The sequence below is a fragment of the Mustela lutreola genome, chromosome 1 (assembly GCF_030435805.1).
Source record: "Mustela lutreola isolate mMusLut2 chromosome 1, mMusLut2.pri, whole genome shotgun sequence".
NCBI lineage: Eukaryota > Metazoa > Chordata > Mammalia > Carnivora > Mustelidae > Mustela > Mustela lutreola.
This window is the reverse complement of record NC_081290.1, coordinates 185612682-185636486: the sequence shown is the minus strand read 5'-3', so window position 1 is coordinate 185636486 and position 23805 is coordinate 185612682. Positions and strand designations below refer to the sequence as shown.

The following is a 23805-nucleotide window of genomic DNA, read 5'->3' as shown; positions in this document are numbered from 1 at the left end:
CTGCAGGAATCACAGACTCATTCTCCACTGATTAAGGGAGTGGGGGACAGATGGCAGTGATTGGATCAGGGTGGGTAACGCGTGGTCATGTCAGCTGACATGCAGGTTCCTAAGTAAGCGTGAGGCTCCCACTTGAGGACTTGCACAAAAGCCTGAAGACCTAGGGGCGGGGTAGTCAGGCCCACTACTGGCCAGGGCAGGTGCAAAGGAGCTGGAGTCACAGTTGTGAAGGGGACTTAATTTGTAGCCACAGCCTGGGTAGATCTGCTGACCTGAGGGTTCCACTTGAAAGGAAGTGTAATGTGAATTTGCCTAGCATAGAAGACATTTCTGAGAAGCTGCTACTTCTCTCCACATCCGTGCCCACACTGGGCAGTTCCTGGGCACAGCCAGTCTGTGGTAATCAGTTTGTGCCAGTGTGCCTGGGACTCTCCTGGCTTTAGCACTGCAAGTGCCGAGTTCTGGGCAAACCAGGACAGCTATTCACCCTACGGCTCATTCACCCTATTTTTCTGGGAAGACAGAGCTGACCACTCACAGCCTCATAATACAGCAGAAACAAGAACTCGTCTTCCCTCTGGGATGTTAAGAATCCACAGAACCACACAGATATTGTGACGCTCCCCTTACAGATTGCGTACCTGAGAAAGAGAACGAACACAAGGAAGCTTCCTATGTTAAGGTGCTATCCTGGGGCAATAATTCATTTCATTTGCCAAGGCATATTCTCCAACATATCTTTCTTTCATTTTTTTTTCCTTTTTAAAAAGATTTTTATTTTTTTAAAATATTTTATTTATTCACTTGACAGAGAGAGATCACAAGTAGGCAGAGAGGCAGGCAGAGAGAGAGGGGAAAGCAGGCTCCCCGCAGAGCAGAGAGCCCAATGTGGGGCTCGATCCCAGGACTCTGAGATTATGACCTGAGCTGAAGGCAGAGGCTTTAACCCACTGAGCCACCCAGGTGCGCTGGTTTTTATTTATTTGAAAGAGAGAGAGAGAGCCTGGACACAATTGTGAGTGGAGGGAGGGCCAGAGGGAGAGGGAGAAGCAGACTCCCCATTGAGCTGGGAGCCTGACACAGGCTCTATCCCAGGACCCCAAGATCATGACCTGAGCCAAAGGCAGATGCTTAACTGACTGAGCCACCCAGGCACCCCACAGCATTTCCATTCATATCTATAGTGGCTATTCACACTTAGATTTCCTATGATAGTTGTAATTTTGCAATATATTTAGTAATGAATGGAGTATATAATTAATGTTATGAGTTTAAAAGCATTTAAAACAAGTAAAATCTAAGTCATAAAAACATGTTCATTAGAAATTCTGCCTTGATTTTTTAAAAAAGATTTTATTTATTTGACAGAGAGATAGAGAGCACAAGCAGGCAGAGAGGCAGGCAGAGGCAGAGGGAAAAGCAGGCTTTCCGCTGAGCAGGACCCTAATGTGGGGCTCGATCCCAGGACCCTGGGATCATGACCTGAGCCAAAGGCAGACGCTTAACCGACTGAACAATCCAGGTGCCCTGTGCCTTGATTTTTTATTCCAAAATTATGGATCACCATATCACCAAGATAGTCAAATCCTTAACCAATGGGACAGTGACTACCACCCCCATGTGAGGGAACTAAATGTAGAGTGGCAGAGGATAAGGAAGAGAAAAGATTCTACCGACATTCCTTTATTCCACATGTTCCTTGGCAGGAGCAGTTCCTAGATGAATAGGTTCCTGGGTCTTGGTGTTAGATAGAAGGAGGCACTGGACTCGTCCGCTGGGGCATAGAATGGTGGGGCTGTAGGGCCAGCCATCTGGAGGGAGGGCACATCTTCTTTTCCCAGACACACTGAGAAGATGAGGACTAACCCACCGAGGGCCAGGAAAATCCCAGCAGCCCAGCCCAGGTAGAGGGCATCTCCAAACTCCCAGCGAGGCACAATCTCAGGGATGCTATTATCCCAGAAGTCTTGGACGGTGGTGTAGGCCACCCAAGAGACTGGGAGGAGGGTAGTGGCTGCAGCTGATGCTTCCAGAGTCCCTCCCAGGAGACAAAGCCGTCTTTTAAATACCCATCTGATCCTGTGCAACTGGAAGCATTCGGACCCGAAGCCAGAGAGCAGAAGCCCCAGTAGCCCCAGCCCGTGGGAGGCTGCCATCAGGATGCGGGATACCTGGAGTTCCTGGGGCAGAGACAAGAAGGACTCAAAGGCCTTGCACACGGCAACTTCCTCCTGATTCACGCAGACCTCCCAAAGTCCCATGACCCAGGTCTCCATTTCGTTCAGGTCCAGACTGAGAGTCTTCCACTGCGGTAGGATGGTGGCGACACAGGAGCAGACCCAGCCGAGGAGAGAGAGGAGCAGTCCTCCAAGCTGGGTTTTCCCGCGGAGACTCCAGGCCATGGCTGCTCCCGCTACAGAGGCAGAAAGCAAATGACAGATGGCTTGGTGACGGGTTAGCGGGTGTACTTTGGGGGTGGCCCAGTGGAAGATCTTTCATTGAGGGCTCTTGTTTCAGTTTTTAGGCAGCAGCTGAGGCAGGTGCTAGGAACTTGGCAAGGTTGGGTTTACGGGGGTGTGCCCAAGATCAGATGTGGGCGTGGGTTCTGGGGAAGGGCCTCCTGAGAGGCAAAAAAACAACAACAACAACAACAAAACAAAACCAAAACAAAACCAAAAAAACCCCAAACCAAACCAAAACAAAATAAAACCAAAAAACCCCCAAACTCCAAAAAAACCCCATGTGCTCATCAATATCTATTTGATGAGTAAATTCATAAACTTGAAAGTAAAATCACTTCCCAGTTGATGAGAATGGTGTTCTGGGAATATACATTGGTGTAATCTTTCTGGAAGGTAACACGACTTCATATTTAATACTTTTATTTTTTTAAGATTTATTTATTTGGGAGAGAGAGAACAAGAGAGAGGGAGGAGGGGCAGACGGGGAGGGAAAGATATCCTTACGTAGACCCCCCGCTGAGCATGGAGGCACATATGGGGCTCCGTCCCAGGACCCTGAGAGCATGACCTGAACTGAAACCAAGAGTCGGATGCTTAACCCACTGAGCCACCCAGGCATCCCTCATATTTCATACTTCTAAATATGCATTTACTTTGACCCAGCACCTTACCTGCAGGAACTGACCCTAATTTATGGTGAATATATACAAAGATTATGAAAATGCCCATTTGAAATATTGGTTAGTACTGGGCAGCCATTTTAAAGTGATGTAGAAAGAATTTCAGTGACGTGAAAAATATTTTTGATTTATCGTTAAGTGAGACAGGCAAGTGACCAATCAGTGTATAGAGCATGTAGAGCATAATTTCACTTTTAAAAAAGAGAGTATGTCTTTATCTACGTATCACATGCCACAAAATGTTAATCGTGGTTGTTTTAATGGAAGGATTATGGATAGTTTTTATTTCCGTATTTGTGATTATCTATATATTTTATACATTTTGTAAGTGTATCAGTTAATATTTTTGTAAGCAGGAAACAAATGGAAAATGCCCCATCCAAGGAAGCAATACAGACCAGAATCTGCCAGGAGGGATGTGCCCCCCGCACACGCACCCCCCCCCCCAGCTGCCACCAAGCTCCCGCTGCTGTAGGACAGTAGCTGTAAGAGGTGGTACTTACTCATGCCAACTTCCGTTCCTATGTGTTGCTGCAGCCAAAAGGCAGGTTCTGACAGCAAAGGAAATAATTTGTATTTACTGAGTATGGCTAAATGCCAGACTTTTGACCAGATACTTTATCCTTATTGAATTTTCACCCCACTGCTGTGAGATGCATGTTAGGTAACATGCCAGGGTCCCCCAGCTGGTAAGCAACAGATCTAGCTCCTGGGCCAGGCGGTTTCAGACTGTGTCACTTCATGGCCCTGTCTCCAGGCCACCACAGTGACTCCCCCTTCACCGCGCCTGCACACCAGTGACAGAGCACATGGGCATGGTTCATCTTTATGAACAAACACCCAAGAAAATTGGGATTTCTTGTAATAAAGACATCCATGTTGGCCATTGTATTCCCCTCTTCATATTTTAAGCTACTGATAGTCCTACGGTGAGGAAGGGGAAGCATGGGGAAAGGATCTAAGAAGACACTACCTTGACTTTATCTGAATGATGTCTCAGTACAGTCTGATCAGATTACCAGTGGTGTGGGGGGGGGAGGGAGGTGACCAGAATCATCTCAAAGGCCCCTTTTTTCTTTCATGCTTTATTATAGAACACTTCAATAATATACAAGTAGAGCAAATGGAAAAAGAAATTTCATGTCCTACCACCTAGCTTCAGAAACCATCCACACATACCGATCTGATCTCATCCATGGCCACATCCACCATCCACATTCCTCCCTTTCCACTGTTTTGAAGCAAATGGGGGGCTCTCCCAGATTGTAGGCTCCTTCGGCTGCTTTTATAAGAACCACATGTTCTAATCAACACAATGGCAAAATAGTATGCTTCCCTGGAAATGCTGTCTGCTTGCATTTTATTCATTCAGGTTTGTATTTGACATTTTCCTTCTTGAACACAGGCATGCTACAGGTGTATGAGCTCTGAGGTCAGGAAGAATTATCCTTATTACCTTGCTTTTTCTTCAGAGCCCTTTCTTTTCCCTTCCTTCCTTCTTTCAAGATTTATTTATCTGGGCACCTGGGTGGCTCAGTTAACTGTCTGCCTTCAGCTCCACTCATGATCCTAGGGTCCTGGAATTGAGCCCTGCATCAGCGGACATCCTGCTTCTGCCTCTCCCTCTGCTCCTCCCCTGGCTTGTGCTCTCTCTCTCTCTCTTAAAGATAAATAAAATCTTTTAAAAAATTTATTTATTTATTTGAGAGAGAGTGTAGACATGGTGGAGGAAGGAGCAAGGGGGAGAGAGAGAGAGAGAACCTTAAGCAGACTCCTCGGTGAGCGCAGAGCCTGACTCAGGACTCGATCCCATTACCCTGAAATCATGACCGGAGCTGAAATCAAGAGTTGAAAGCTTAACTGACTGAGCCACCCAGTGCCCCCACCCCCCCATTCAGGACTGTTTCTTGACAATTTGTGAAAATCTGTGAGTTGGGAGACATATAAACCATGATAAATGTGAACCATGGGGGAGATCAGGTTAGTGAGGGAAAAGAGAATGCATTCATCTTATTAATTTTTTTTTCATTTATGCAGATATTCATTCACGCTTGCATGCACTGTGTGTATGTAGCAACTCCACTCCATTCTCTATGTTCTTTCTTCTCCTTCCTCAGTCTAACTCTGGCTCTTCCTGGCCTTTGCCTGCAAACGCGACGGACCGTCTGCAGCTTATCCACTGGCCTCTCTGCCCAGGGAGAGGCAAAGCTCTGCAGTTGCATCTGTGGGTCTGACCCATGGATTGGTTTCCTGGAGAAGATCCCAGAACCTCAACCTCAAAGTGGTACCTCCTTCCACTCTCAGTTCAGATTCCTTCTTACTATGAAACTTTTCTGGGTCAATCAGACTGCCGGACAGCCTACTCCATTATTTCCTCTGCCCTTTGTATCTTCCTCAGAGGTGACTTAGCTTCTGGGCCTGTTACTCGCACAGGTCCCTTCTTGGGCCTGCACCTAACTTTGAATTTATTTTATATACTTTTCCTTAAAGAGTCTTCCCCATCCCAGCAACTGGATAAGATTTAGGCCCCCCCAAAATCTGGACTGATCTCTCATTTACCTTCAAGATGGCAATGATCATATTTCCTGGGATTATTTATTCACATATTTTGGATTTCCAGCCTAGCCCAATGTCTGCCATATGTAGTTAAATAGAATGTAAGTTTTCAGGAATGTCCCCTGCAGGTCCTTCTTTCTCACTGGGCATGTAGTAGTCGTAGCATTTAGAATTCAAAGTGTGGCTGACAGGTCTACTGATCAGAAACTAATTTGGTTTTCTAGGGAGGGATGCCTTTCCAGCATGTTATGGCTGTCCTTTGTGCTTCCTGTCTCAACCCCTGTTTCATTTCCTTTGCTTGTGTCACAGAAAGCTGCCCTTGGCTCAATGGGATAAGCAGATAGTCCTACAGACACCTAAAATTGACAAGGACTTTAGGGTCAGCATCTATCTGGGGTCAACTCTCACCAGATACTTTTTTAAAAATCAGAGATGACATTTTAATCAAAGCAGTACATGTTTATGACAGAAAAATAGGAAAACAGGGCAAAAAAGAGAAAAAATATAAGTTTGCCACTCAGATAATTTGGTGTATACCCTTTATCTCTATATATGTATCTCTATCTATTTATTTTTTAAAAAATCATCCTCTACATGGTATATAATGAACATCTTTCAATATGGATCAATTTTTTAAAAACTTTAGATAATGTTGATTTGTAACCTCTGATAGAAAGTGTTAAATATCTTGGGGTGCCTGGGTGGCTCAGTGGGTTAAGCCTCTGCCTTCAGCTCAGGTCATGATCCCAGGATCCTGGGATTGAGCCCCACATGGGGCTCTCTGCTCAGCAGGGAGCCTGCTTCCCTTCCTCTCTCTGCCTGCCTCTCTGCTTACTTGTGATCGCTGTCTGTCAAATAAATTAAAAAGTCTTTTGCTCTAGTCTACACAGTTCTTTTTTTTTTTTTTTTAAAGATTTTATTTATTTATTTGACAGACAGAGATCACAAGTAGGCAGAGAGGTAGGCAGAGAGAGAGAGAGAGAGAGAGAGAAAGAGGAAAGCAGGCTTCCTGCGGAGCAGAGAGCCCGATGCGGGGCTCGATCCCAGGACACCGAGATCATGACCCGAGCCGAAGGCAGCAGCCCAAACCACTGAGCCACCCAGGAGCCCCTAGTCTACACAGTTCTAATGTTATTTATACTTAAGTCATATAAACAATATAAATATGTAATGGGGGCGCCTGGGTGGCTCTGTTGGTTCAGCATTTGCCTTCAGCTCAGGTCATGATCTTAGGGTCCTGGGATCAAGCCCCGGTCAGGCTCTCTACTCAGCAGGGAGTCTGCTTCTCCTCTTCCTCTGTGCTCACCAGTGCACTCTTTCTCCAATAAGTAAATGAAATCTTTAAAAAATATATTTATAAATATGTAATGTATTACATAGAAGAAACACGTGCATTTGTTACACAGATGTAGTATGTATGTAATAGATGCACATAGTTGTACGCAATGTAATATATGTCCATAGATTGCATTGTAAACTATGCAACATAAAAGGAGGGCAATTTAGGCAGACTTTTTTTATGAGGTAATGCGACGTCGTTTGCACAACTCCAGAGGGCTCTATTCGTATAGACTCTGCTGGCAGCTGCGGCCCTTAAGGGTGAATAATTAACGAAAAAAGATCAAGGTGGGTTCCTCCGGTATTCCGGCTCGATAAATTTCAGAGTTAAGCGTTTTGAAGTTGAGAAAGGTTCATTTAGGACTGGTTTTTAAGTAAAAACATTTCATTTCTTCTAGCGAAAAACAAGCGGGAAGAAACTATTTGAAAACAGCCAGGGAAAGAAACGCGTCTACCCAGTTTGCCAGCTAAGGGACACCGTGGAATTCCAACCTAGGACGGTCCCGGTGCCTGCTGGGAGTTGTAGTGCGGCCTCGCCTTCAGAGCCACAGTCTGGGCCCCGCGGGGCTCAGTTTCCCGGCAGGCCGCGCGCCAATCCCGCCGGCGGGACTGGGGCTGCCGCGCTGGCCGCTGGATAGGGACCCCGTCGGTGTTGGTTCCTGTCGTGGCGATGGCTTCTTTCGTGACGGAGGTTCTGGCACACTCCGGGAGGCTGGAGAAGGAGGATTTGGGCACTCGGATCAGCCGCCTGACCCGGCGGGTGGAGGAGATCAAGGTGAAGGCCGGGCAGCGGGAGGCTGACTGAAAAGGGACGCCGGGTCCGTTTGGGGGGACGGGGCAAGGAGTGGGGGCTAAGGGCAGGGAGAGGGGTGATGAGCAGAGTCAGGTGTAGGGGCTGAGGGGGAAAATGTGAAGTAGGGGGGCCGGCAGGTGTGTGGATTGGGGAGGGGAACGGAGGGGAGCCCCGGCAGGAGTTGGGGAGTAAGGAGGCGCGGAGGCCTGGAGCCTAGGGGAGGAGGAGGCGGTGGCCCGGGAGTGCTGGGCTCTGGGGTTAGGGTGGGGATCGGTCGGGTCGGGGGCTTTGCGGCAGGACTGAGGAAACCAGCAGGGGAGGTGGGACCGGAAGCCCGGAGGTGTCCGGGGAGGTTGCAGGTGAGAAGAGAAATGCGGTCAGGACCACCTCCCTGATTTGTGTTTATCTCCCCCGCCCACTCCTTTTTATGCCATTTGCCGGTGAATAAAATAGCTGGGAGAATTGTACCCTCCTTCCCTCTGAAATTTTTGTTGTTCCAGCCTGTCAACATGTGTATGAAACTCTGGTCTTTGTCCCCAAGTCCTTTGAGGCTGGTCTGAGTGTTGTAAAACATACAAAAAACGCTTCGGTGGACCCCGCTGCCTTGCGATTGATACAAACCCCAAAAGCACATCTCCATTCACAGTTTCACTCTGTATTGGTATCCTTCCCTTGCCAGTATTTGTTCACATCTTTGTGGCTTTCATTTAAAGTTGAGTGTTTAAGTTTGGATTTAAGTCTGGAAGTTGTGAAAGGTTCGTTTAGGACTCAAGTCTGGCGTTAAGTCTGGATTTCAGGGAGCAAGTTTGGCAACCCTGTCATAAAGGCACAAGAAGTAGGTCTTCCTGACAACCCCTGATTTTACAAAAATGGTTTCCTGACTTGTAAGTAGTCATGTTACCGCCATCTCTCCTTCTAACATGGGTTTAGGGTTTTTCAACACTTTTTATATGGTGGAAACACCGGTGAGCGACCTTAGCATGGCACTCAAGGCTCTTACTGTTCTGGACCTAGCTTTCCTTCCACTGGGTTTCCTTCACCAAGGATCTTCAGCCAACCGACAATTACTTTCTATGCTCCAAGCAGAACCAGTATTTTTCCTGTTTCCCAGATTTTGCTTATGTGGCCATTTTTTCATCTTTACCTATAGTGTTACCTATAGTGTTTTTCATCTTTACCTATAGTGTTTCTACCCATTTTTTTTTTTTAAGATTTTATTTACTCATTTGAGAGAGAGTGAGAGCAAGCAGAGGGTGATACAGAAGGAGAGGGAGAAGCAGACTCCCTGTTGAGCTGGGAGCCCGAAGAGGGGCTCAATACAGGACCTAAAGATCATGACCTGAGCCAAAGGCAGATGCTTAACCATCTGAGCCACCCAGGTGCCCCATCTACCCATTTTTTAAGTCCTATCTCAAACGTAGTTTTGTGCGTGAAAAGTATGTCCATTTTTCCCTCAAGCAGAGGTGATCTCTTTCTCATTTGTGTTTCTGAAGGACATTAACTCTTTTCCTATATTACATTTTTATATTCTGGTTACTTAAGTGTATAGTATTTTTCCTGCTTAAAATAACTTATATGTGGGCAGGCATAATTTTTTTTCTGGTATTTTCCAAAGCGTTCAGTGCAAAGTATTCAATAATTTGTTTATTGATGAAGCTCAAATTAAGTTAGAGTTTTAGGATTAGGCCTTAAAATTTTATAAGCAAGAAAATAGAAATTCATGAACTGAAGTACACAGATTGTGGATTTAATTTATCCATTTGCTTTTTCTAGTAGCTATATGATTAAAGTTGGTGGCTGTAGTCAGAGCCAATCTAGTTTATTATGAGAACTTCTGGCTTCCCCTTTTCTTTTCCAGCATTTGTATAACTTTTGGGGACTGGTGGAATTTGGTGATCATTGTCTTCTTGCATCGTAATAATGTTACAAGCAAGATCCTTAAGGGTGGGAGGAATGTGTTTTTCAAAGAAACCCACTGGCATGGAGGAAAAGTAAAGGGGTGTGGGTAACTGGCAAGAAGGCTCCAACATGGAGGATTCCTTATGAAAGATGAGCTGTATATTTTTAATAGAGGTTTCTACTCATCCCACTGTAATTCTTCTGTCTTATTTTATAGGGTGAGGTGTGCACTATGATCAGCAAGAAGTATAGTGAATTCCTGCCCAGCATGCAGAGTGCCCAGGACCTGGTTACCCAAGTGGATAAGCTATCTGAGGACATTGACCTGCTGAAATCCAGGATAGAGAGTGAGGTAAAAATGGTTCATTATATTGGTTAGGTTTGTAGGGTGGTAGTTCAGCTTCTTGAGTCCTAAGACATTTCAACTCTGTGTGTAAGTTTTTAAGATCTCACTTTCCTTCCTTATTGGACATTGGAAGTTGCATTAGATAACTTTAGAGTAACTTTCAATTTTAAAATAGAAATATTTTCTAGAACTATAAACAATTTTCATAGCAAAACTTTGCATTTGAACAGCACTTTGTAAATTAAAAAAATAATCTTAGAATTTTACTGTCTTCAAAATAAAGCTGAATCATCTGGCCTTTTCTTGTCTCTTAGTTTAAAATGTTTGCTTCTCTTAATGGCTAGCATTCTCTTATATCTATGGCTGGCCTCCACACTTTCCAGACTCAGCATAATCTTGGTCATTTGGCCTACTCCTGGAAAATTGGCTTGATTTGCCAATTACAACCACTCTACTGCTTGTCATTGAGCCTCTTTATCTGGACACACAAAGAATCCTTGCCTGTCTTGTATCATGTCACTGTGTTGGGTCAGTGCTTGCTCTGCTTCTTAGGCAAAGTCTGGTGGGGTTTAGAAATGCTTACCGTGTTTGCTGGAGTGCTGCCATCACAAAAACAAGCCAGTCTGGAAACAAAAATTGTGACTTTGTAATTTTTTTTTAAAGATTTTATTTATTTATTTGACAGAGATCACAGGTAGGTAGAGAGGCAGGCAGAGAGAGAGGAAGGGAAGCAGGTTCCCTGCTGAGCAGAGAGCCCGATGTGGGCTAGATCCCAGGACTCTGGGATCATGACCTGAGTGGAAGGCAGAGGCTTTAACCCACTGAGCCACCCAGGCGCCCCCATCACATTGTAATCTTAAAAACATTTTTCACATGTATTATTTCACCAGGAATTTTTTTCCTGTTTTTTACTTTTAGGAGACATAGTCATTTGAAGCAAGGAAAGCAGTGATATTAGAGGTTTAAACAGGCATAATCTTAGAGGCCTTCTCTATCTTGTTAAATTATTGGGCAGGGCTCATTGTTATCTCAGATCAAGATGGTGAAATGTTTTCAAAGTCCTTAAGGAAAGACACCCAAGTCTTTTCTATGTGATTTACTAAAGAAGGAAAGTTAGTAGATACGTTTTTCAAAAGTTCTGTATAAAACTTCAGGCACAAATGGGGATTTCTAGGTACCTAGAAAATCTGTTTAACAGCCAGTTCATCAGTCATTCTGATTCGAGGTTTTAATAAAAACAAATTTGTTCCTCTACAATTCTGGCACAGTTCAAATAATATTTTCAAAGTATATTTATAATTAGTTGATTGTTTGATCTGTGAGTCAATAGTCAGTCTTAGATTATACTATTAGAAATGCAGTGTCTGGAACAAGAGAGTCATGTCTATACCTTTAGCTGACCAGATTATGGTTGGTGAAATTTATTCAGTTCTGGTGGTTGCATTTTGTAAAGTGTCTGGTCTAAATGAGAAGGTCCATACTTAAACATTTTGTCATCGGAAGAATGGTGAAAGAAACTGAGGGCGTTTAGCCCTAGTAAGATTGAAACTTAGGGCTGGAGACTGAAAATGAGATTTAATAGGTAGATATTATAAAGGGAGTCACTCAGTCATTTGGTATGCTTACTGAACATCTGCAAGGCACCAAATACTGTGCTGGTTACTGAACAGTAATGATGGTTTTTTTAATTTCGAAGTGTGAATCTCATGCCTAATGTAGATGACTAAAATAGTATGATATCCATTAAATAGGAATAATTCAAATAGAAAATATAGCTGAGCTTGGCTTCCTGTAGGAAATAGCATCAGACCCAAACCTCAAGTGATAGGTAGTTAGGCAAAGAGGAAGGAAAAGCGTTTTAGGTGGACACTGGGGACAGCGTTACAGAGACATAGATGGAATGGAGAGATGACGCCTTTCAGAGAGGGGCGAGGGTTCCATATGACTCATGTTTAGAGAGCTTGGTGGGAAGGGACAGGAGATAAGATTAGAAAGGTAAGCAAGGACCTTGTGGACATTATCTTGATGGCATCAGATTTGAATTTTAGGAATCCTATTCTGCTGGCAACTTGAAGAAAGGACTTGAGAATGAGACAAGGAAATGAGCTGGCAGTTAAAGCATTAGGAGGCAGTTAAACTGATCAGGGAAGAAAGAACAGGGCCTGCTGTAAGGTCAGTGGCCATGAGGATGGAGAAGAGGATGAGGATGAATCCTAGTGACATTTAAGGGGTGGGATCTTTGGGACTTGATGTGGGGCATGAAGGATCATGGAGAACAAGGTTACTGATTCAATGAAATAGAGAATCTTGAGAAGGAGTAGGTTTTTGTGGGGTGCCTGTGAGATATCCAAATGGAGCTGCCCAGTTGGAGTGTATAAAGATGAAGGCTAGACTTCAAAAAGAAATGAAACGAGACGAGAGAGAGTGAGGGAGAGGCAGTCCTTGAAATGCAGTGGCTCAAATGGTTTTTAATGCAGTAGTCTGGGCTTCCAGGCCAATTCTACACAGTCCAGAACTGTGAGGGGATCTGAGATTTTAATCTACTTGCAGGTTAGCTAGTTAGCCTGCCACAGTTTCATGGACGCCATTAGAAGACATAAGACTCCTTGGGTGAGAGATGAAAGACAGTTTATTACTCAGAGCAGTGGGCAGACTGGGTGTTTTGTATAAGGTTAAGAACAAAGAGAGGGCACAGAGGAGGCACATCTGTTTGCTTGACCCAGACTTCGAAATGGTGCACATCACTTCTGCTTGTATTTCATTGGTGAGATCTTAGACACATGGTCACGCTCCACTGAGAGAGTCTCGTCGGATAGCCATGTGCTATTACTGTGGGGAACGGGAAAACAGCTGTTAGTGGACAATTTATACATGACCCATCCACATACATGTTTGGAGCCTAGGAAGGTGATGCGGACTTGAGATAGGAGTCTTTAGAAATGGAAGCTGTGAGCCACTGATTGTCCAGAGAGGGTGTATAGCGCAGGGTTTCCCAGCGTCAGCACTGCTGATATTTGGGGCTGGATAGTTCTTTGTTGTGGTGGGCTATCCTGTGCCTTGTGGAATATTTAACAGTATCTCTGGTATGTACTCCCTAAATGCCAGTAGAACTCCCTCAGTTGTGACAACCTAAACGTCTCCAGACACTACCAGATGTCCCTAGATGGGAGTGGGGGAAAAAATACAATTATTTTTTGAGAACCAGTGGTTCAGAGTAGGAGGAGGGCCAGGGAGAGAGGATTGTCAGTCTGTATGAAGTGGTCAGAGGGAAAATGAAGTTCCATGAAGAAAATGAATGGCCAGAGAACTAGGAGGAAAATCAGTGGAGAATAATTTCAGGGACCTAAGGGAAGGAAAAGAACTGTACTCATAAATAGTTAAACACTGATGATGTTTGCTTTGGATTTAGCAGCAAGGAATTGATTGGTGTTTGGGGCACTATTTTGGAACAGTTTTGTTGAAATGGTGGGGATAGAGACCAGATCTCGGTGAGTTGTAGGATGAATGAGAATTGAGAAGGTAAAGACAGTGAACATGAGTCACTCTTGCAAGAGGCTTGTTCATGAGAGAGAGGAGAAAAACAAGGTAACCACTGAGAAATGGGGTTGCTGAGGTGGAGGGAGTTTTTCCTCAAAGATGGAGGAAATTTCAGCATGTTCAAACCTGAAGGAAGGAGCCTTGCTCTAGTGGGTATCGAGTGTGTCTTTCATGAATGAAAAATGAATTAGGAAGAGGTAGAGATACAGAAAAGAAGGGACTTTGCACCTGTAAAGGCAGGACAGAATGGGAGGTGGATTCTGGTTCAGCACAAAATTTTTCTAATGGTGAGAGCTATCAGCTGTAGAATGAGTTGTCACTTGCTGGTGGGGATACCCCTCTAGTCACCCAGGTGGGTGAGCTCTCTGGTGAAAAATATGGTTCAAATTAAGGCTAGATGGTGCCATGAGCCTGTTATGTTGATGGCAGTGGGAACTGCTGCGTAGGGCAATGGTTTGGACTAAGCAAACTGCTTAAGATCGATTCCCAATGCATTCTGTGATTTTTTTTTTTATTGTTATTTCCAATCCTGACCAGCCTTTAAGTTTCAGTATGAATTATGTTCACCTAATAAAGCTTATTGCTTAGCTCTGAATGTTTTATTTCTTGGATATAGTATAACTTAAGAGTACTTACCTTTGATGTGTGAATTAGGTTCGCCGGGATCTTCATGTATCAACAGCTGAATTTACCGACTTGAAGCAACAGTTGGAAAGAGACTCCGTTGTCTTAAGTTTGCTTAAGCAGCTGCAGCAGGTCAGTAAACTCAACTCAAACTTGAGTGTTTTGCTGGTGAGAAAGTAATTTTTTTCCAGTTGGCCTCCGATTAATAATTAAATGTGTATACCTCCGATTCTAAGATTTTTTTTGTATTTTAAAAACAAACAAGCAGACAGACTTGAAATAATAGGATGTATAAAATGAAATACCTGATAGCTGTGTTTATCGTTTTAGTTTTCTGCTGCTATTGAAGAATACAATTGCGCATTAACGGAGAAGAAGTATGTCACTGCGGCTCAGTGTCTGGAAGAGGTACTGAACGTTTCTCCACAGTACCAGCAATCAGTACTGTTCTTGGTTTTAGTAAATTTTGTGTTCCACGTATTCCTTTTATACCAACACCTTCTCCTTACCCTGAGTCCAGATGGAATGTCTAATGATGACTCCATTTCACTGCCAGGCACAGAAATGCTTGAAGTTACTGAAATCCAGAAAATGCCTTGATTTAAAAATGTTGAAATCTCTCAGCATGGAGCTCACAATACAGAAACAGAACATCCTTTATCACCTTGGAGAAGAGTGGCAGAAGCTGATTGTGTGGAAGTTCCCACCATCAAAAGGTGCTGCTGACCTCAGGTGGACTGCTTTGCTTAATCTGCCTGAACCAGTGTGGCCTCTGAATGTATTCTAAATATTTTATATTGGTGGATTTCTCAGTCTCCGCTGCACTGAGTTCTCCTGCTAAGCAGAATGCATGTTAGGACTAGCTCCTCGCTTTACTTCCCTTCCGTCTCTCTCTGTTCCCTTCTGGAGGAAGGAGCATAGCAGGGGGAGATGATTGGGTGGCTAAGAGTCACGTGATGAGGGTATGGTGGAGGAGGCAGTAGCACTTAAAGACCACACAGAGTTTTCACTGCATTGTAGGTACACCCATTCCCAACAGCCCCAATCCCTGCCATTTACCTTGGCCAGGAAGCTTTGAAAAGCTGTTCATCCGTTTTCTCTCTTGGTGAGGAAAGAAGGCAGGGGACTCAGTGAGACAGGGGTTTTCTCAGTTTTTCTCAGTCCTTGGGGGAAAAAACGGTGGCAAAATCACGAGATACGGGGTGCTTTGCAAGATGAAAAAAATAGAATTACTTTGGCCTGGCTTTGCTTTACGTTGCTTGGCTCTGGGGCTCTCTGCTCACTGCTAGGTGTGAGCCTTTGATGTCTTGTTTACACATAGCAAAGCCCTAAGAATATATGTAGAGAACATGTCATTACCCCTGTTATATTTTCTAGTATTGAAATTTAGTTTCTTTCAGTCTCCCCCAACCCCTTTCCCATTCCCACTTAGGCCTTCAGATTCATTAAATATGTATGTATGTATATAGACACACACACACATATGTATTTCAGGTATTTCGAAGGAAGTCATCTAGACAATTTTGGACTCTATTTGCAGGCAGAATAAAATTAAGAGAAGATAGCAGGCATGTTAATTCTTTGTTATAATACACCCTTCTTGTTAAACTTACTAGGCAGACACTTCTCTGTACTCAAGGAAACATTAAAAAGAGGTCTTCATTGAAACGAGGACCTTACTTGTCATTCCTTACCTCCGTTCAATACCTATTTAATAAGCCATTTATTAGGCACGTCTTGCTTTTGCACCTAGTTTGATTCTGTGAATATACCAATATGAATATTCACATTCTGTGAATATGACTATATAATATACAGTCATTTCCTGTTTTAAAGTGATGCCAAGGACATGTACGTCATAATTAAAATTTGGTTACATTAGAAGTGTATTGTAATAAAACCACATATTTAGGAATCATAGTAGAGAATGAGCTCTGAGGAGTAGAAGTGGAAATAATTTGCATTGCTGAGACAGCTGATGTTTTCCTCCTTTTTCTTAGATACCAGCAACTTGGAATCTTGCCTGCAAACAGAACTTCATTTATGCATTGAACAGTCTCAGAAGGAAGAGAAGACACCTGTACCACCGATCAGTTCTGTCCTCTTGGCATTTTCTATTCTTGGGGAGCTACAAATGAAGCTTAAATCATTTGGTAAGGCATACTACTTTGTTTCATTTTCGTGACATCTCAGAATGTTTAGTATTAAAGGAATGACAGGGAGATTTATAAAATATTCTCTAGATAATATTGATGGTGGATCTTAGGGTTTTACCTTAAGATTCATCAGATGGAATTCTCATAAAGGGCTTGGATCCTTTCTTGACTTTCCTTTTTTCCTTTTTATAAACTAGCTACTGCTATTTATTTAATTTGACTTTTTAAATGATTTAAATAAAAATATGTACACTCATTAGTGGTGTGTGATGTCACAGGATATGTATTTTTATGGTTGGGTTCAAAGATCTTTTTTGGTGGTGAGGGGGCATGCTTGCTTTTTTTAAGTTTGTTCCAGTGATTTGTGATGAATGTTCATACAATTTTTCAGGTCAGATGCTGCTGAAGTATATCCTTAGGCCTCTGGCATCTTGCCCATCCCTTCATGCCATTATAGAAAGCCAGCCCAACATCATTATTATTCGTTTTGAATCTGTGATGACTGACTTGGAACATCCGTCACCGTCTGAGGTTTTTGTGAAGATCAGACTGGTACTGGAAATGCTCCAGAAACAGCTTCTAGGTCTGTATCTCCCAGGTTGTGCTTTCTATTTTTATGTCTGGGAAAAGTGGATATTGTTTTTAAAAGTAAACATTATTTTAAAGTAGATAAAAATGCCCCTAATAAGGATGTTTGGAGGAATTGAAGGTGAGTAAATGATGCCAAAGAAGTAAAGTTATCACCTGCTTATTTCCTGCTCTGCTTTACATTCATTCTCCTCCCTATATTGAAAATAGGGTCACCAGTGCTACCCCAGATTCTGTATTTGTAATATTTAGTTGAATTTTAGGATATACTTCTCTCACCGGACTTCTAGTAACATCACACTTTGGGACTCTTGCTTTAATTATGGGAAAAGCAGAGATGAACTAAGTATTGTTTTTTGGTTTGTTTTTTAGAGAGCGAGACAAAGAGAGATGTGGGGGGAGGGACAGAAAGAGAGAAAGAGGGAATCTTAAGCAGGCTCCAAACCCAGTACAGGCTCAATTTTAAAACCCTGAGATCATGACTAAGCTAAAATCATGACTAACCATCTGAGCCCCCTAGGCGGCCTGAACCAAGTTCTATGTATTTCAGTAGGAAAATCTCCATTAATCTGATAGAAACAAACCAGATTTAACATAAATAAATTACATTCCATTTTAGGCTGTGGTTTAGATCTTTATATATTCATGATTGAAATAACCAATTTCTATATTTCTTTGAATAATTTTTTCGGTTGTCATACTACTAAAGTTTTTCTGGTGTTTTAATACTGTTTTTTAGTTACTTGATTTACCTTCTTTTAAAAAAATATTTATTTGTTTATTTTGACTACCTTCTTTATGCTTTTCTCAGTTGTCTTACTGAATAGTCAAGCATTCTTGATGTAGAAAAAAGTTAAAAAATGCTGGTGTTGTTTATATGCTTTCCTGGCAGTCATTTAGTTTATTTACGTAAAATAATTTCTGTGTAAAGGAATTGGTTCTAGTTTTAACAGTAGCAGAGAAGGAAAAAAAGAGTCTTTAGACTTGTGTAAACTGCAGAAATCCAAGGTAGTTTTCTTCTTCCTTCACTTAGGGAAATAATACATAGGTATAAATAAACATACATATAAATAAACAAAGGATTGGAAGGAACTAGAGATCTCAGATGCTTGAGTCTCTCCGGGTCACATAGCCAGCCTGAGCACTGTTAGTGAGGGGGAGGTCCCTTCCTCTTGATGTATTCTGCCCTGCCTCTGGGCAGCTCTGATTTGTATGGAGTTCTGTTTGTTTTTTAAAAATCATGTCTCCTGTATCTGTAGTAAATACTATTAGCAAAACCTCCATGTTGCAAATTGAATCTTCAAGGTAGTTGTCTAAAAAATTTGTTCAAAATACAGTGCTCTGTAATGCCTGCTTTATTGATGCTATTTCTACTTTGTTTAATATATAGAACATGTTAAATTCCCATTACATATGATGGACTTTTAAACTCTTTTCAGTAGCTGTTACTTCCTTTATATCTTACCACCAGTATAAACATCCTTAGGTTTTTTTTTTTTTGAATAACGTTTTAAGTTCTTACTTTCATTGCTTTTCTATGAATATATTCCATTTCTTCTGTAGTCTTATTAAAGTATGATATTCAGAACAGAACAAACTTTTATAGGTATAGTGTGAACTAATTCAGCATAGTTTGGGAGCATTCATGGCCTCATTCTCAGTTCCATGCTTCTATGAGTATAGCCAAAGGCTTTTTATTTATTACACAGTTAACTCATTGAGCTCAATCCAAATGAACATCCTCTGTCATACTTAATGCAATGCAAACTGCTGCTCTCCCATCTTAGACCTGACTTTTTAGTTTGTCAAATTTTACCTGATTAAATTTTGCAGTGTGTTTCCTGTCCTTTCCCTTTCATGTCATGGGCATGATGGACACCCAAGCTTTCATGTAGTTTAATCTGAGTCAGCAATGACATTGTTATCTGGGTCACAGACAGAGGGTGCTCTGGGGAGTTCTGGCATGGACCTCTTTACAATTTTACTTTGCTCCATTAAATTAATCAGTACTAGACCTGTTGTTCTTTTCTAAGTTTTCTTATATCTAGGATATTCAGAGCAGAAGACAGCTTACTTAGTGTTGCCAGGTGCTTTTCTAATCTCTTTGTATGCATTTTAGACTCTAGTTTCTCTTTTACTATTTATTCTTTCCCCTCTGGTTTAGAGATCACTGTCTTTGACAAAGAAGAGGGTATCAGAGTGAGTTCAGGAATTTTTTGTTCTCTGTGATACCTGTCAGTCAGCATTCATTCCCTTCCTTCATCTTCTTGATCTAAATATAACCTGAAAATTCCATTTTGAGTCCTTAGTTCTTTTTGGACTCCTCTATTTTCTTTGGATTTTAGTTATTCTGAAACTTCCTAATGGCTTCCTAAGCCCTTTCTAAGGGCTTTTGCCCTTCCTCTTATGTTGGCCTTTGGTTATATACTCTTCTTTTCACCTTTTTAAATCTGTATTTTTCCTTCAAAGTTTTCTTTATTAGAAAGCATTGTTATACCAATGACAAAGAAGCTTTTATTACTTTAAATTTTATTTATTTAGTTTCATTTTTATGTTTAACCTACAATGTTATATTAATTTCAGGTGTATACAAAGAAGCTTTTATTTTTTTATTTAATTGTTTTATTTTTTAAAATTTTATTTATTTATTTGACATGGAGAGAGACACAGTGAGAGAGGGACACAACGAGCAGGGGGAGTGGGAGAGGGAGAAGCAGGCCTCCCTCCGAGCAGGGAGCCTGATGCCGGGCTCGATCCTAGGACCCTGGGATCATGACCTGAGCTGAAGGCAGAAGCTTAACAACTGAGCCACCCAGGTGCCCCTTAATTTTTTTTTTTTTTAATATTTTATTTATTTATTTGTGAGAGAGAGAGAGCATGAGCAGGGGGAGGGGCAGAAAGAGAGGGAGAAGCAGGCTTCTGGCTCAGTGAGGAGCTGAGATGTGGGGCTTGATCTGGAATCATGACCAGAACTGAAGGCAGACGCTTTAACCTGCTGAGCCACCTAAGTACCTCTCACAAAGGAGTTTTTAAAAAAGGAAAAAGAAAATTCATTTGGAAATAATTTGGCAAAATACATAAAAAGCCTTAATATGTTTAAATCCTTTGAACCAAGGTTTCAACTTATGGGAGTCTGCCCTACAGAAATAATTTTAAAGATATAAAACTATATATAAGGTTGTTCATCATAATGTTACTTATGCTAAAATACTGGAAAGTAATAAAATTTTGAAGAATGGGTAAGTGATTAAGTAAATTATATAGCTATGTAATAGATCACTTAATTATGTTATACTTATTTTATTGAACTTTCTTGAAGTAATGATTGGTTTTAAAACTAACTGATTCTAAAAAGCAAACAACAGACATTCTATTAAAGGATTAAATATTGGGGCACCTGCATATCTCAGTCGTTAAACTTCTGCCTTCAGCTTAGGTCATGATCCCAGAGTCCTGGGCTTGAGCCCTACATTGGGCTCCCTGCAGGAAGCCTGGCTCCTCCCTTTCCCACTCCCCCTCCTTGTGTTCCCTCTCTCACTGTCTCTCTCTGTCGAATAAATAAAACCTTAAAAAAAAAAGAAGGATTTATTTCCATTAAAACCAGTTATAAATCGGGAATGCATACTATCATTATTTGGTATTATTTTTTTAGGGGTTGTGCTAATGCAAAGAAGAAAAAATTAAAATAAGTATGAATATTTAAAGAAGAAATTATCTTTATGTATAAATGATATAATTGCATACATAAGAGCCAAAAGACTCTGGTTAAACTTTTATAATTAATACAATTATAAATCACACATGATTATAAATCATATTAAATTCATAATTTAATTAATTTTTTTAAGGTCTCTTTTTTTAAGATCTTATTTCTTTATTTGACAGAGAGATACACAGAGAGGGAACACAAACAGGGAGAGTGAGAGAGGGAGAAGCAGGCCTCCCGCCAGCAGGGAGCCCAATGTGGGGCTTGATCCCAGAACCCGGAGATCATGCCCCGAGCGGAAAGCGGACGCTCAACGACTGAGCCACGTAGGCGCCCCATAATTTAATCTAAATTTTACTTCTTCTTTATATTTAATTTAAATTTATGGTATAAAATTTAATAATTATTTAGATCCAGTATGAAGATATAAAAATCAGTAACATTTTCATGCACTAATAATAATCAGTTATATTAAAATATAAAGATATTTATAATGCTAACAAAATCTACACAATTCTTAAAGATAAGTTATAATAAGAGAAAAGAGGAGGACATACGTGAAGAAAACCATAAATCTTTGAAGGACATAAAGTAAGACCTGAATAAAAGATGGCTTTTGTCGATTAGAAGTCTCATAAAATTGTCAGTTCCTTCCAAAACAGTCTATAAATCTAATACATTTCTAACCAAATACATTTTCAAACTTCATAAATTACTCTAAAGCTTATCAAAAATAGATTTGGAGAATTGCCAATAAAGATTTAAGAAACACTCGTGGGATAATTTAAGATTAAAACCATATTCTTGGTTCAAGGAAATCAAGGGAATGCAAGAGTCCAGAAGTAGAGCCAGGATAAATGAGAACTTGATGTTTGATCAAAGTCACATTTCAGTTTAGCGGGACAGACAGTTCATTTAGTAATGGTGCTGGCAAAATTGGCCGGCTGTGTGATAAAGCAAAGTTAGATTCCTGCTTCATACTTATGCCGAAGTAAGTTCAAGCCCTCTATGTGGAACAACAACAACAACAATAAAAATGTTAGAAGAAAATTTAGGAGCTGTGAATAGGCTGAGGAAGCTCAGAATGCGTAAAGGGAAGGACTGAGAAATTTGTGTATAAATGTTAAATTCCATGTGCCAAACAATCCTGTAAAGGAAGTCAAAAGACAATAGTGAACTGGGAGAAAATTCTTATAAAATGTTTGACAGATAAGGCGTTAGTATAAGGTCATTTTTCCAAAGAAAAAGAACATGAATAGACAAATAGGCAAAAAATTTGAATAGGCAACTCATGGAAGAAAAGGTGCAATTTGTTAATAAACCTAAAAATGTGTTGCTTATCCTCCCTAGTAGAGGAATGGAAATCACACCCTCAGGGGGAACTGTGATCTTTAGGGCGACATTAAGAGAGTGGGAGACACTTCTGGCAAGAAAGTGGAACGATAGTCTCCTTCATTGCTTTCTGTCGTGCTTTGTAGAAAATAATATGAAGCTCTACTACTGTGTATGTATAGTAAAATCTAAAATATGCAATCCTTTGAGCTAGGTATTCCACTTTTTAATTCTTTACAGAAGTGATATCAATAGGCTTTATGTTTGTGTGTGTGAGTAATGTATCCTTGCACACTGGACTGGGCCTCATTTGAGAAATGGTTATATAACTTATGTTTGAGCCATACTGTGGTACATTTTACAGCTATGGGAAAGAAATGAAGTAGAGCTAGCTATGTTGACTTAAGAGATGGCTACGATCTGTTGTTAAGTGATTAAAAAAAAAAGTATAAAATCTATGGCATGAACCCATTTTTATAAAAAAGAAAGCAGTCCCTTATATGAATATTGTATTGGTTTGCTGGGGCCGCCATAACAAAATGCCATAGGCTGTGTGACTTAACAGAAACCAACTTTCTCACAGTTTTGGAGGCCGGGAGTGCAAGATGAGGGTATTAGCCGATTTGGTTTCTCCTGAGCCCTCTCTCCTTGCCTTGCAGACAGCCTTCACACTGGTCTCTCCTCTATTAGAGTGCATCCTTGGTATCTCTTTCTCTTCTTATAAGGACACTTAGTCACACTGGATTAGAGAGCCCCTCCCTAATGACCTCATTTAACCTTAATTGCTTTTTTAAAGGCCAGGCCCTGTCTCCAAATGTAGTCACATTGGGGGTTTAAGGCTTCAACATAGCTTTTCCCATGAATGGTTTTCTAGAAAGTATCAATTACAGATTTTTACCAAGGAGCAGAAACTCTGAGCAAACAAATAATCATAGAAGAAATTTGAAAGGTTGTTAAAGACTTGCCACTAAGAAGCCCACCATTAGGCACAGAAAGTTTATAGCTAAATTCCGTGTCTATTTCAGTTTGTAGATAATTCTGTGTTAAACTCTTTTGGTCATTAGAAACAAAGATGAGTATTTTCTGCTTAAGTTTTTAAAAACCAGCATAGGGGTGCCTGGGTGGCTCAGTCACTTTCGCGTCTTTGTCTTCCACTCAGGTCGTGATCCCAGAGTCCTGAGATTGAGTCCTGCATTGGGCTCGCTGCTCATTGAGGGACCCTGCTTCTCCCTCTCCCTCTGCCCTCTCCCCCCGACCCTCCCACTCATGCTCTCTCTCTCTCAAATAAATAAATCAAATCTCAAAAAAACCCAAACAGAATAAACTTAATGCCAAAATGTAATAATGATAGTTTACACACAGGAAAGACAATTGTTGACTGATTTTACCTTTGGCTTATAAATGGAAACATTTACAAAATATGTAAATTAAATTCAACAGTACCTTTAAAAAGGAGACATTGTTTATTCCAGGAGTACAGAGGTGTTTAGCATAAGAAAGCTATCAACCAGTTTATTATGTCAGCATATTAAGAGGGGTTACATCATTAGATATGGAAAATATGACAAAACTCAGTACCCTTTCTTAATAAAAAACTAAAATAAATAGAGTACTTTTTTGTAGTATGGTGAAATGTTTGATATTAGCTGAAAATGTCTCTTAATATTGTTTACCTTATTATCTTAAAAAAAAAGGACAGGTTTTTTGTTTCACTCTGTGTTAGTAAATTGAAGCTGCCATTTATTGTGATATTTGTGGCATATTTTCTTCCAGTCTCTCTTTTTTTCC

General features: G+C 41.2%; 2 protein-coding genes across 2 annotated transcripts in view; one reads left to right on the top strand and one right to left on the bottom strand.

The window, feature by feature from the left end:
- Positions 1-823: 823 nt before the first annotated feature.
- Positions 824-2541, bottom strand: CLDN25 (claudin 25). The gene has a single exon (XM_059155836.1). It carries the CDS (start codon positions 2400-2402, stop codon positions 1716-1718), a length of 687 nt encoding a protein of 228 aa, XP_059011819.1. The 5' UTR covers positions 2403-2541; the 3' UTR covers positions 824-1715.
- Positions 2542-7594: 5053 nt separating this feature from the next.
- Positions 7595-23805, top strand: part of ZW10 (zw10 kinetochore protein) — a 32185-nt gene continuing 15974 nt past the window's right edge. Inside the window, exons 1-7 of the mRNA XM_059181094.1 lie at positions 7595-7811; positions 9946-10080; positions 14266-14367; positions 14566-14643; positions 14792-14951; positions 16236-16388; positions 16783-16974. Of these exons, the coding sequence (XP_059037077.1) occupies positions 7707-7811; positions 9946-10080; positions 14266-14367; positions 14566-14643; positions 14792-14951; positions 16236-16388; positions 16783-16974 (925 nt within the window). The 5' untranslated portion in view covers positions 7595-7706. The remainder of the gene's footprint in view (positions 7812-9945; positions 10081-14265; positions 14368-14565; positions 14644-14791; positions 14952-16235; positions 16389-16782; positions 16975-23805) is intronic.